The 14,764-nt window shown below is 24.0% G+C and overlaps 3 protein-coding genes and 1 long non-coding RNA gene across 6 annotated transcripts in view; 1 reads left to right on the top strand and 3 right to left on the bottom strand.

Annotated features, from left to right (window-relative positions):
* The window catches only part of alpha-Man-Ia (alpha-Mannosidase class I a), a 557,932-nt gene that overhangs the window by 205,761 nt on the left and 337,407 nt on the right, over positions 1–14,764 (bottom strand). The gene's annotated exons all lie outside the window — the stretch shown is intronic.
* The window catches only part of LOC112552243 (uncharacterized), a 167,106-nt gene that overhangs the window by 110,264 nt on the left and 42,078 nt on the right, over positions 1–14,764 (top strand). The gene's annotated exons all lie outside the window — the stretch shown is intronic.
* Positions 1,681–4,876, bottom strand: LOC105429153 (uncharacterized). Its single transcript, XM_089077709.1, has 7 exons — positions 4,210–4,876; positions 4,002–4,121; positions 3,409–3,890; positions 3,220–3,336; positions 2,978–3,068; positions 2,402–2,547; positions 1,681–2,078 (listed from the first exon to the last, which is right to left on the bottom strand). The coding sequence occupies exons 1-7, from the start codon at positions 4,375–4,377 to the stop codon at positions 1,931–1,933; spliced, it is 1,272 nt and encodes a 423-aa protein (XP_088933835.1). The 5' UTR covers positions 4,378–4,876; the 3' UTR covers positions 1,681–1,930.
* Positions 5,029–14,760, bottom strand: LOC148936522 (uncharacterized). The gene is made up of 9 exons (XM_089077697.1): positions 7,855–14,760; positions 7,548–7,667; positions 7,333–7,450; positions 6,998–7,259; positions 6,808–6,924; positions 6,477–6,567; positions 6,191–6,336; positions 5,483–5,615; positions 5,029–5,272 (listed from the first exon to the last, which is right to left on the bottom strand). The coding sequence occupies exons 1-9, from the start codon at positions 7,996–7,998 to the stop codon at positions 5,216–5,218; spliced, it is 1,188 nt and encodes a 395-aa protein (XP_088933823.1). The 5' UTR covers positions 7,999–14,760; the 3' UTR covers positions 5,029–5,215.

The following is a 14,764-nucleotide window of genomic DNA, read 5'->3' as shown; positions in this document are numbered from 1 at the left end:
CTTCGTGAAGGCCTTAAAATCTTATTATTATACATAATTAAAATATATCATATTTTTCATACGATTCAATTCATTAAAAAATTTATTTAATAATATAGTGGAAAATTTATTAATATTTTTTATGCTATATAGAATAATGTGTAAGTATCTTCAAATTAAATATAAAAATTATATAAAATCGCAGAGAAAAAGGTTCTTCAGTTTATTAAATTTAACCGTATCATCTTTCGTGAGTAAGTAGAACAGATTATATTGAATAGAAAAATCTTGTATCACTTTGCTATTTTCACGATAATTAAAGAGATGATTCGTACAGACAAGTATTGAAGGGTAAGTGTACGTTCGTAAAGCGATCTAATAGATGCTGAACACACTATATAGCAATACAGTAGGCTAGTTATTTTTCTGTATATGATTTTCGATTCTCGCTCGAGAGAATCTCGCGGGACGGCGAGTCGCCTTCGGGCCATTGAGTGAATAGGATGTGTTTTGTCCCTACAGTAATTTTTGTATTGCGTTATCACGCATTTTCGGTTTTTGCTCATCATGTATTTTTTTTATCTTTACTCAACAATATACAACTTTCTTTTGGATTAATTATTTTTCGCATTGAATCGTGGCCTGTGTTGGCGCCGTTTGGAAACCGCAGCCATTTTCCAGGAATATCAATATCAGTCTCTCGCGGGGACGTTCCAGAAGACACATTTCTGTCTATATTAATAAAATCTATCACATATATTAGATAAAAGAATTGTATCTACATTAATTTACAATTCCAACAAGTATTAATTCATTGAGATCCATGAATGAGCGAACATTTGCGCGAAGGAACACCTCCACACATTCATAATTTTTACGTGCGTGGAAAAATATTTGAATGTGATCCAGAAATGATAGAGTATCTGTTTATAGTCCAGATATAGCCGCGAATATATTGCCGCGAATCTGAGAGCGCATAACGCTGAGTTGTTCCTTTATGCATTTTCATTCGTGAATTTATATAAATTTATAACTCTTTAATTATTGCAAAAATCGCAAAATAATATAACTTTTCTGTTTAATGTAATCTATTTAATATAATCCATTCTATTTATTTACGAGATGATATAGACACTCAGAATATATATATATATATATATATATAATGTATTGTTTTAAGTTATTTATAATATTTAGGTAGAAATACTCTTTTTATTTTGTTTGCATTTTATTTTTCAATAAATCTGTCCATTTAATATACATATACTGTATAAGCAATAATTTTATTTTAAGAAACACAAATTTTACTTTTTAAAACTATACTTAACATGATGCGTAAAATATTTGTTAATAAAAATACAGTTTTCATATTTCATTATTATGGTTTATTAATTATTTATAGTATAAAGAAATCAATTTTATATATATACATATACACACATATATATATATATATATATATATATATTTGAATTACAATGCAATAATAATAATTCAAAGAGAACAATGTTTTTTAACATGTTTTTGAACAGTATCATATACATTTAATCTATATAATTTATGTAGATTTAATCTATTAAAGAATTAACAAAATTCAAGAAATCAAGATTGATGATGTGTACTGATTAGATCTGTTTATAACTTATTGTTGTGTTGAGTGTAGACAATATCTAAAGAGTTTTAATTATTTGCCTCAGATTGTTTCTGCATTAAATATTTTAATTATTTAAATAAATATTTGTTTCTACTTGATAATTAATTAAATATTTGTTTCTACTTGAATGACTAACTTTTTACCATTTTCTCATCATTATTACATAGTATACATTACTGTAAAATATGATATTGCCGAAGTAATAAGCTAAAACAAGAATTTTCCCTTTTATTATAATTAAACATTTACTTCAACTGCTAAATACATTAATAAAAGTAATAACTTTTATGAATATCTTTACACAACATTTATTACCGTAGAAAATCCTTCAAGTGATGGAGTAAAAATACCACCAATGTTGAATGAATAAGATTTCGTAGACTTTAGTAGAATCAATAACAACTTTTGAATCGATAACGGAGCTAGATACCATAACGTATCATATCTACAAATTTAGAGAAACAACATTTTAATATTCTTTAGTGAGTTGTTTTTTATTGATATTGATATGGCCTCTAAAAGATAATCAACTATCAAATGTTGAATAAATTATTACATAATGATATTAAGTAATAAATAGTATTATTATATAAGTAGGACAAATAAATGCATTTCTTAACAAACTCCAAACTTTAATAAATAAATTTGTTGCATTTTATTATATAATTTTATTATATAATGCAACATTACGTATTGTGTATATTTGTATTTTACTAAAATTTATTATTTTGTTTTATATTTTGTTTCAAAAATTTATGCATTACTTACACTGCTTGTAATATTTCTGTACTATGATTGATAACTGTTTGTCCACAATAGTTTGCCATAAACATATATATAAAATGACCCCAAAATAGCATAATGGATATAAACAATTCGCAAAAATCATTTAATCGTATTATTGCATTAAGTAGCTATAAGATGTTATATGTGATAAATTCATTATATAATTCATCATGTAGTACACATATAGTTCGCATATTGAAATTTTAAAATAATATTTTCGTTTGCTTAAGAATATTTTAGTCATTATTTAAAAAATCTTTTATTAAAGTTTTCATAGTTAGATAATCATATGTTAAAAATTTTCGCACGCTCTCAACATAATTAAAGAAGGAATATTTAATTTGGATTATACATATATTGTCTACTATCCGCGTAAAATTATGTTTTCAAAAGTACATTATATGTTTACATATTATATACTATAATTTCATAATATATTTGGCTTTATAATTCAACTTGATAATTCATTGATTAAACATAAATAACAAAAGAAATTATTGAATATACATATAAGTGATATTTTAATATTTAAATTATATAGATAAATACATTACTCACCCGAAAAATAATGCAACTTGTAGATACAACACCAAATACAAGTAAAGGTAAAAACCATATGTGTACAGAATGTAATAGATTAGTCAAAAATCTTTAGCAACAAAAGACATTTTTAGTAATTATACATATATCCAATTATCGTGAATATTATTAATTTTTATGCACAATACTTTACTTGCTTATATAAAATTTAATTTACATAATTAATGACAGGAAACACATCAACTTTTGTAAAAACTAACTGTATACTTCTTTTATGGATATGTACTGCACGACGAATATTCTGATACATGAAATAAATTCTTTGAGAAGCAGGAATTTGCAATGTATAATCACTCACGGAATTTTGAATTAAATCACTGTAGCAGAATGAATTTATGTGTAAAATAATTGAAAATTATTTTATTAGTAAAATTATTGAGCATACCCACCTAGCAATTTTAAACGTTGCGCAATTATGTGTTCCAAGCATAACTAAAAATGTACAAGTCGTAACTGTCGACCAAATTCCAGTTGTTACTGTTATAATCTCGAATATTAAAATCCAAACATAATATTGTTCTTTGTCAACAAAGAATTCAAAAGGTACTTTCATATTGCGTGCTCGAGTTTCATTTATCGGTGCAACAGCGTCAAGAATAATAGGTAGAAATTCGATAATTGTAAAAATAAACATACCTGAACCAGCTATAACTAATAATAGGCATGATAACAAAATATAATCTTTTTTAATCAAAGCCAATTGAAATATATATCTAAAGTGAGAATTAGTAACATAATTCTTGATTTTCTTACTATTCACAATTACAGCAAACAGATAAGAATCAAATAAATATTTTTCTAATATTTTTAATTCATTATTATTTTTAAACGTTTTCCAGTCCAATTTGATTTGTTCCATTGAGCATTTGATCTATTCGTATGAAACATACATTTCATCAATTCACTATCCGTCATAATTAACTGAAATTTTTATTTGAAAAATACGGAAAGATGTAAGGATATAATGATAAAAGTAACTTACTATTTTAGAATTGAAGTAAAAACAGTTATAATTTAAAGTATGGATAAGACTCGGAAAAATATATGTAAGTTCTTTAATTATAAATTCTATATCGCATTCTGTTGTCAGAAATATCGTGAACTGAAAAAAACACATTAATGAAAATGATAATATCTTTTTTTTATTTGAAAAAAACGTAAGAAAAGCAACAAAATAAATTTAAAAATACCTGAAAAAATAAAAAGGAAAAAAATATACCGAAGAAGAAAATAGCCTGAATTCGTAAAATACTTAGTTTTTGATAAGGCCACAAACCAAGAGCCGATAATGTAATCCGATGAAAGTTATAATAGCTAAGTTTACCAAGAAAGATCGTTCCGCTTGAAGAATGAGACATTTTTGTCAATGAAAGTAAAAAATGTAAAACTCGTTTTTATATCAAATATATTGAAAATTTTTTGTGAATTTCTTTTATTATGTATGGTATGTATACATAAGATAATGGCGAGATGATAGTGATAACACCAATTTAATAATTTTGTAATGACGCAAAGCGTTATCAATTATGAAAAGCATCATAGTTCTATTAAATGATGTGCATTATAGTCGAAATGTTTTATCGAATAATAATTTGATAAATGTAGGCAATTTGATGAATATTAAAATAAACTACGTATCTTTCATTTTCTCTAGTTATAATTTAGTTATAGACACAAATGCCATTGAAGTCATAATTCCTTAACAGTCTAGGATAAGTTTATTTTTAAGTATATAAAGATTCGACTCAATATAAAATAATATATAACAGATCTTAATATATATTAATATATATTTGTTAAAATAGGATATTGAATTGTTATATATGAATTTTTATAACAAAAGTTTAACTAGTTTCAATAAATTATATGTTGAAAATAGTTCTAAAAATATTTGTGAACAAGATATTTTTTAATAAATTTTTATTTGTTGATTTTGTGCTTTTAAATAAATTATAAATTATTGAATATTATCAATATATATTTCTTCTTTGTATATCAAGTGCTAGAAATCAAATTTATTAAGAATGTTATGATAATACCATTAATAATATTAGTATATATCGAATATTTCTGTAAGTTTTTGTTTGAGCAACTATTTAAATGGATAATTACCTATAAATCTTTAATTTTTTTGCAGTTAATATGTGTATCTATACTATTCTAAAATTTTCATAACGATTGAAATTTATTTGTATATTATTTCATCGCCACAGTATATATTACAGTAAAATATGATATTGATGTAGTTGTTAGCTAGAAAAATGTTTTAATCTTTATGTCGTTAATTTATATCACAATTATTAAGTTCTGATTATTATATAATATCATTATCTTTTTAGATACAATTATAAAAGTACAACAATAAATAAAATACAATAAATCGATTCTCTAGGAAAAAAAAAAAGATAAAACAAATCCTTTTCCTAGAAATTAATTTATTGTTTCCTACGAAATATTTATTACTGTAGAAAATCCTTCCAGCGATGACACATAAATACCGCCAATCATCAAAGTGTGAGTTTTCAAAGAATTTTGCATCACAAATAAAAGTAATTTTTGTATCGATAATGGAGCTAAATACCACATCGTATTATATCTGAAAATATTATATTTGATTTATTTGTAAGAAAGTCATGTTTGTTTATGTTTGTGTATTTAAATATTATATTTAAATATTATACAAAGCTTTTACATTTTATTTATTTGTTTAGAAACAATTTGTTTATAACAAATTTATAAGAAATGTCAAATAACTTCTTGCTAAATGTTTGTATATTTATTATTATTATTTTAAAATAATCATTATTTTAAAATAATTAAAAATTTAAAGTAATATTTTTTTAAAAAGTTTAACTCTAATACTTAAAAAATAAATTATTTAACACATTCAATGTTTATTCGTTTAAGATCGAATCTCATAAGAAGTCAAGACTGATTTTTATATCCAATCTATATCGGGGTAATGAATTCATTACAATAGCCAAACAAAGATAACTATTCTCTTCTTATAATTTAATTTAAAAGTTAATGATTATTTTTGAAAAGTATAACATTCCAGAAATTTGCAGAAAAAATATGATATTCGATATATGAGCATTGAATTTGTTAAAGAAATCATTTTTTGTCCATTAATTGTTGAATTTAAATCTTTATATAATCTACTTTACTTACGCAGCATTAAATATTTCTGCATTATGATCAGTAACTGATTGCCCAACAAAATTAGGTACAAATATAATCATAAAGTGGGCTGATACCATACCGAAACATATTATTATTTCAGAAATTTCATCTAACATTTTTAAGGCATTAAGTAACTATAAAAATAAATAAGTAATTATAAAAATATATTTATATTTCAAATCATGATGTATAAATTCAGATTATAAAAATATTATAGAAGTTATATTAAAATAAACGTTAAATATATGCATATATATATAGATGTGTTATTTACCCGAAAAAGATTACAACTTAAAGACATTACGCTGATAATCACTATAAGAAAATACCATTTATTCATACTATTCATAAGAAATGTGGAAAACCTTTAATAACAACAAAATATTTAATTTATAGTTTTAAATTACACATATTAAGAGCATAAATGTGCTTTTTTTATATTAAGATGTACTCATATACAAATGTATTATATACATTTAAAATAGTAAATTAAGAATATGTTCCGATATTTACTGCCAGTACTGAAAATTTATACTTTGTGTTACGTATATTACAGATTTTCAGTATTGGCAGTAAATATCAAAACAACCTAAATAGAGACTGACTGAATAGAGTTCCTATGAATATGAACAGCACGATTAATTTTCTGATACATCACATGCTCTTTTCGATAAGCAGGAATTTGAAGCGTCTGTTTTGTCACTGTATTTTCAATTAAATTACTGTAAATAGTTTGTATAGAATTAATAGTTAAAGAAATAGATTATTTTGTTATTTCAATTAAGAAATATCCACCTAGCAATTTTACAAGTTGCACAACAATGCCTCAAGAATGCCATCGATAACATTCCCGTCGCAAATATTGAAAACGTACCAATTAATATTACTAGAATTTCGTATATGAAGTAAATATAAAAATATTGCTCCTTATCAATAAAAAATTCGAAATCTATCTTTATTTTACGTGGCCGAGATTCATTCATCGGCACGACAGCATCGAGGATAACCGGTATTAATTCAATAATTATAAAACAAAAAATAGCAAAGGCAATGAGAACTGGAAAGATAAAAAATTATGATCTTTCATGATTATAAATAAATATAATTTGTTGTATTGTTTGTTTACTTACAGGCTAGAATTAATGAAAAAAGACGACTTTCCAAAGCATATTTCTCCAATATTTTAATTTCATTATCATCTTCGACTGTATTCCAATCCAATTCAATTTGTTCCAATAAATATTTCATCTGTTATTTAAAACAATTACCTCAAACGTTCTTCTTATTTATAAAAATTGAGACTTAATAGAATCCCAGTTATAAAAATATATTTGCAAGTACTTACTTCTTTAGAATTAAAATAAAAAGTATTGTAATTTATTATATATAGAAGGGTAATAAAAATATATGAAAGTTCTTTAAAGATAAATTCCAAATTACACGTCTCTGTTAAAAAAGTCGCAAACTGCAAATAATAAGCATATTTATATTTTCTACAAGCATAAGTCACAAACTGCATAAATAAATAAATAAATATATTTGCATATATAAATATATGTTTTTTTATAAATATATGTTTATTTATTAAATTTATTAGTAAAAAATTATTCCCCAAAAATATTACATATAATATAAAAAGAATCTAGAAATACCTGAAATAAGAGAACAAAACAATATGCGCAAAGGAAGAATATTGTTTGCACTTGCATAACGATCTGCGTTTGATATGGCCATAAACCAAGTGCTGTCAACATAATCCGATAAACTTTGTAATAGCGCTCGCCAAGAAAGACCATCTTGAGTGGTGGATGAAGTACATTTGTGAGTAGAAATATTGGTTACTATTAAGGACTTGTATAATTAAATATTCTGAATATTTTCTTTCTCCGCAAAATTTTTATTGCTGGTGATGAAATAACAAAACCGTGTAATTTAATAATTTTCTGTCATTATGCAGTGAGTATGTGGAAAGTATATGGAAAGTGCTATAATGCCAACTATTCGAAATAATGATACGCTATGGTCGTTTTTATGGCAATTGTTAATATTAAAAGGAATTATGTACTTTTGTTTTTTTTTTCTCGTGGTTTTGGAAGAATCACACTAATGCAACTACTATTACATAGCAACAAAAGCAACATAATGAAAAAGCATATGTAGTTTACCGTAATCATTGTAACAATCGTCAATGAATAACATTTTTTTCAATTATGAAAATGATTATAAGAATACATTTCACTATAAAATATAAGATATTCAGATTTTTTCGAATCAGTCTTCTCTTTTGAATGGTATAGTATATTCATTATATTCATCATACAATTTATTAAACAATACAAGCATATTTATTACATTACTTTGCATAATCTAAAAAAACGTTTAAATATATATTATAAATTTTCTAGTGTCATTTTCAAATATAATAATAATGATACTAATAAATGTATAGTCTTTTAACAGAAAGAATAGTATTTATTTCGACATTAAATAATTATTGCAAAATCCTTTCAAACTTCTTATAATTCAGTTTGACAATCATATTTTTTGTAATCTTCTTTTTTACAATATCGATATTTTTAAATTTTAGAGATGTCGATTAATTCTGTAAGAAAAAGCACATGTGCAAGTGTAATATTTATTATCTTCATAAGTTAAAAATTAATATTTCATAAAATAATTGTATTCGTGTGTTTTTAACCACACAAACACTAAGAAAAGATTTAATAAGATGACGCTTGAAGTGCTATAAAGAAAAACTTATGGTATTAAATACGAATATACATAATTTATAATATTTATAATTTCATACCTCGCAATTTTTAATGTGTTACTATCGAATTCTGCTTGTAATATTGCATATACATTAACATAGCAAATTTCAGTATTTCAGCAATATTACTATTGTAGAGAATAGATTACTGATAAAAAAGATAGCGCTGTAGTGGAAAGCTACAATAAGATTTCTTTTTTAATTTAATAATTTCTATTTTCATAATCAGATAAAGTTCTGGTCTTAGTTGATTAAGTTAACAGATTTAGGTTTCGCAAATTATGCGAAATTATGCAAAAACTTTCTATTAAAATCTTTTTGTAACTTTTGTTTTCAAATAATTTACATCTTCTTAATTGCTATACATATTACGAAGCAAAACTTTCTAGCGATGCCACAAACATATTACAGACTGCTGGTCTTATACTTTTTGTCGTCCTGTACATTAAGAACAATAGTATCTTTTGTAATGACAATGTAGCAATATATCACAATGTTACATCTAAAGAATTCAATAGAAAGAATTGAATTTAGTATATTTGATTATCCATAAAATTTTGTTTTCTATCTGTCTCGTATATTTTTATATAAAATTCGGTAAAAAAAGAAAAAATATTTATTACACGACATGATGATAACAAATGTGATATTAATATTTCCATTTAGATATTTCAAGATTTTTGTTTTCGTTTTCGCATGTTCCCGATTTTTAATTAACTTTTATTACTCTTTAAAATTTTTCAAAGAAAATATCATAATTGATTTCGTAATATACTTGCGTTGTATTAAAAATATTAACACTGTGATCAGTTACAACTTGTCCAACATAATTGGCCATAAACATATAAATAAAATGGCCAAGCACAAGTGTAACACCTGTTATCAGTTCTCAATAAGTATTTAATCTTTAAGTCGTAAGAAATTGATCAATCATAGTCGATTATTTTTTTCATATTCGATTATAATTGGTTTCTTACTTCTTAAAGCTTAAATCACCTATTGTGGACCGATACTAATGCATTGTATGTAAAGTTCACTTATTTAATGTATTTAAGCAAAATTGTTGGACGTTATACTTACATGATATAAATTAAAACTTATGGAAGCAACACTAATAATAATTAAAAATAAATATGATACCGTATAAAGTATAAAATCTAATTAATTTAAAATAAATAAAATATTATTATATATCTTTACTATCTTTACTATAATATGACAAAATAATTTGGGGTAAAAGTTATAAAACATTATTATGCTAGATATTATTATTTTATTATTATAAAATTTGTAATAATCATTTTCTGAAAAAATGTAATTTTCTAAATCATAATATACCATTAATAAATATACCATTTATTTTTCTATACAATTTTTGGTTCAGTTTTCGATAAAAACAATGTATTAAATGTCTCAAATTATGTTTTACCCTAATTTTACATTAATATTTAAATAGTTTGGTGAATAAATTTATAATCTAACATTCGATATGATCATTATTCGATATGATTCGTACTTGATTTATATAAAACATTTAAATTAATATCCCCAATAGCTATAATTTCGATTATTTTATTCTTATTCTATGATAACATTTATTGTTATAAATCTAATGCGATATATACTTTAGAGTTGTCCTATGTAAATCTACGGCACGTATTATTCTATTGCAGATTATACGTTCTGTCTGAGGGTTAAAATGTGAAGTGTGTTTTTCTCTAATATATGTTCTATTCAAAAGCTGAAAACTTTCCTTTAATCCATTAAATAATTAATGAAATTACGGATTAATCATCGGATTCTCTCACCTGACAATCCTCAACATTCCACAAATATGTTGCGCATAGGCCATAATTATCATTCTCATTCAATAGCGATAATTATGATACCTCCCATGACAATCGTGATAATTTGTAACAGCATAAGAAGAAAATATTTTTCGGGATTGACAAAATATTCCGCCAAGACGAGGAGGTCACGTGATCGAGATTTGTTCAATGATATGACAATATCGAACATAATAGGCAAGAACTCAAAGAAGATAAGGATGATCAGACACAAGTGAATATTATTATAATATATAAAAATAAAATAACCTTTTCGACAAGTTTTCTAATTAAATAGATCTCGCAAAAGTTGAATATCTGAACTTTATAGTTTTAATATTTAATATCTTTTCTTTTCTTACACGTAATAGAGACTGTAAAAGCATTTATAATATAGGCATATTTTTCAATTATTTCAATTTTCTTCTTATTATCTAAGGCGTTCCAATCATTTTGTACTCCATCCATCAGTAGTTTAAATTATATTTCCGATATGTGTTATGTAAATAAAATTTATTTTTGATTTATATAATAATTTATATAACAATTAATAATTCACAACAACATATTAATATTTATAATAATATGAACAACTATGTTATGTATATATTGTTAATTGATAATGTTATTAACTTTTATATTTAACGCGCAAGCGCACATTATTGTAATTTATTTAAAACAAGGTATTACGGGGTTTTATTAATATTTTTAGAATCTATCTAGTTAGATTATAATAAAAATAAAAAAAGATTATCAGTGTTTTAATAAAAGAGTTTTTGAATTTTTTGATCATACATGTAAATAGTACAAAGAATTTAAATACCTAAATTTATGTTACTTTAATAATAGATATAATTATCAAGTGGAAACGGAGTTTTTACTAGAAATTTACATCTAGGAAAAGTAAATTGTCATATGAAATGCAACTTATTTTCTTAGCATTGATATAATAAGTGTTATATTTTATGGTATAAATAAGAGTAGGCAAGAAATGACACAGAATTTTAATAACCAGATTCATATTATATGTGAAGTAATCAATGTACACAACTGCAAACAATAACAATAATAATAATAATAATAATAATAATAATAATAATAATAATAATAATAATAATTCGAAATCATTGAAGATTTAACTAAATTTTATTCTCATTTTCTCATATTTCTCTCTCATATTTCTCATCTCATTTTTAACTAAATTTTATCTGCATATTATATTGCATATTCAGTTAAGAAAATACCTTGAACAAACAAAAAAGAGAAAAATAAACATATAAATATAGATTGAATTTGAAATTTTGTTGTTTGAGATGGCCACAACCCAAGACTATTCAAAACTTGTTGATCTTGTAATATCGTCTTCCAATAAAATCTATCCTGCATTCTGACAGAAATATATACGAAATATATATATAGAGAGATCCACTTTTGTTTTCTTAAAGAAATACCTTAAAAGTAATTACACAAAGTTCCTTTTTTTTAAAAACAATGTGATACTAAAACAAATGATAATATCTATAATTGAATAATTCCAAATTGACGTCATCGCGCGGAAAGAATAGCTGCAAAGTAAATTACCAGACATGCGATATGTGTTTTCTTTAAATTTGCAGATGTAATGTTTGTTGTCTTTTCGTTTAATGACGCAGGTGTTATATTGCTTAGTTTATTTCAATTTCTCGAATAAAAAATTTCATAGCTTTTCGAATTCTCATATATTTTTAAACATTGATTAAATATTAATATTATTCCCATTACACCATATAAGTTTGTATTACTGGTTTATAAATAAAAATTTCAAGATATTTACTATAAAGCTATTATTGAAAAATTGGACTGATGCTTTTTTTCTGAAAAATAAAGAAGAAAAGCTCTTTTTGCATTTATTATATAATTCTCTTGATACTTTGAATTTTTTAATATAATATTCGAATCTGTCGATTCATATTACATGTTTATTTCATCAAATGTTATGATTATGAAAAACAAGTAGTAACAGAAAATGTGTATTATAAAGTTAATGTTATTTAAAAAAATAATTTCTTTTTTATACTTTCTTTATATTAATATTAATAAACCTATTTATTAATACTAATAATATTATATTTATTAATATGATTAAAATATAATAACATATTTATATCATATCAATTGATAATTTCCATCCAATAAATGACATTAATTACATTTATCATTTCAAAACAAAGCTGTTAGCTGTTTCTGCGTTAAATTAATGCAAATTAACTAAAACTTTCTTTGTAATAGTGCACACTACGAACGCGTAGAATAAATTAAGTGAAGTAAGATAGCGACAAGCTGATAAGTTGCAACATAAAGTATTTCACCTCGCATCGTTGCTCAAAGTTATATCGGATTACCAGTATTTACGCTACTTCGGATGATGGGATGAATATATTACTGAAAGATGCTGTTTTTCATGCTTTGCCCTATCATGAGTATTATATCTGCATATATATAAAACGATACATGATATATTTAATAAATCTATATAGTATATTACGTTGTGTGGGCTTGCTAATTAATTAGAAGTATTAAATAAAATTTTTATTAATTATACTGCCATTTTAATCAATTTCTCTCTTCTTATCACTAAAAATGAAAATAAAATAAATTATTAAAGATTTTATTTATTATTATTTATTATTATTTTATTTATTTTATATAGAAAATGTATCTCAGAATTAAAATTTTTTTACTAAAATATGTGCTGCTATATTCGACTAAATATGTAATTGTACATAATTTTCGATACTATTTAATCGAACAAATTACTGTAAAATATGAGACTGACATACTGGTAAGCTGAAACAAGAAACTTATTTTATATATACACAGAAATAATTAAATTTTTTAAATTACAACATATCGAAGAAATTAATTACTGTCGCAAAACCTTCCAACGATGGAACAAATATACCACCTACAGACATAGCAGTACCTTTAATACTATGTTGCATCATGAATAATAATAACTTTTGTGCATGAAGTGGAGCCTCATACCATTGAGATATATATTTACGAATATATAATAAGTATAATATAAGTCATGTTGTATTTATGTTGTTTGACATAACTTTTACACATAGTTATTTTAATACATAAGTAAAAATATAATATATATTAAAATTCAGAAACTTTTTTTACATCTTTTACATCTTTTAAACTTTATTTTCTCAAATCTAGATGATTTTACACACACACACACACACACACACACACACACACACACACACACACACACACACACACACACACACACACACACACACACACACCTTTTAATTTTTATCAAAATTATTTCGAATATAATACATATAATTAGGGCCTAGATATTCATATAAACTTTCGTGTCATGTGCGGAGTATCTCTGCGTGCGAATGTGTCAAATTTCTTTGAGAACTACTGCTATTTCATTTCAACAAACATTCGCACGTGTTTCACGAGCGGCACGAGAAATCATACGAACATCCAAGCCTTACCAATCACATATTAAATTTATATACTACTTAGAAAATGAATTTTTAAGATATATCAATCTATTAAACTAATAATTTACAAACTTACAGTGCTTACACGTTGCTGCTTAAAAAAATTAAAAACTTACATTTTATGAAATACATCTATACTTTGATCTATTAATTTCTGGCTAGTGTAATTGCCAAAAAATATGTAATAAATATGACCAAGGACAAGTAATACAGCAGTGATACATTCTTCTAAATTATTCAAATATTGTGTAGCTAAATACAGCTATGATAGAAAAAAATTAAATATAATTTATTTTAAAATAATTAATCGTATATATAATAGAGATGTAAAGCAATAATAAACTTACGCGAAGTAAATTAGCAGTCAAAGAAGTAATTCCCAAACAAACTAGGAAAAAATACGAAATAGCGAAGCTAGATCTTAAAAACTCAATGAATCTTAAATAAAACAAAT

The sequence above is a fragment of the Pogonomyrmex barbatus genome, unplaced genomic scaffold (assembly GCF_055798465.1).
Source record: "Pogonomyrmex barbatus isolate J1 unplaced genomic scaffold, ASM5579846v1 scaffold20, whole genome shotgun sequence".
Taxonomy (NCBI): Eukaryota; Metazoa; Arthropoda; class Insecta; order Hymenoptera; family Formicidae; genus Pogonomyrmex; species Pogonomyrmex barbatus.
The sequence above is the reverse complement of the archived record's forward strand: the minus strand, read 5'-3'. Positions and strand labels throughout refer to the sequence as shown.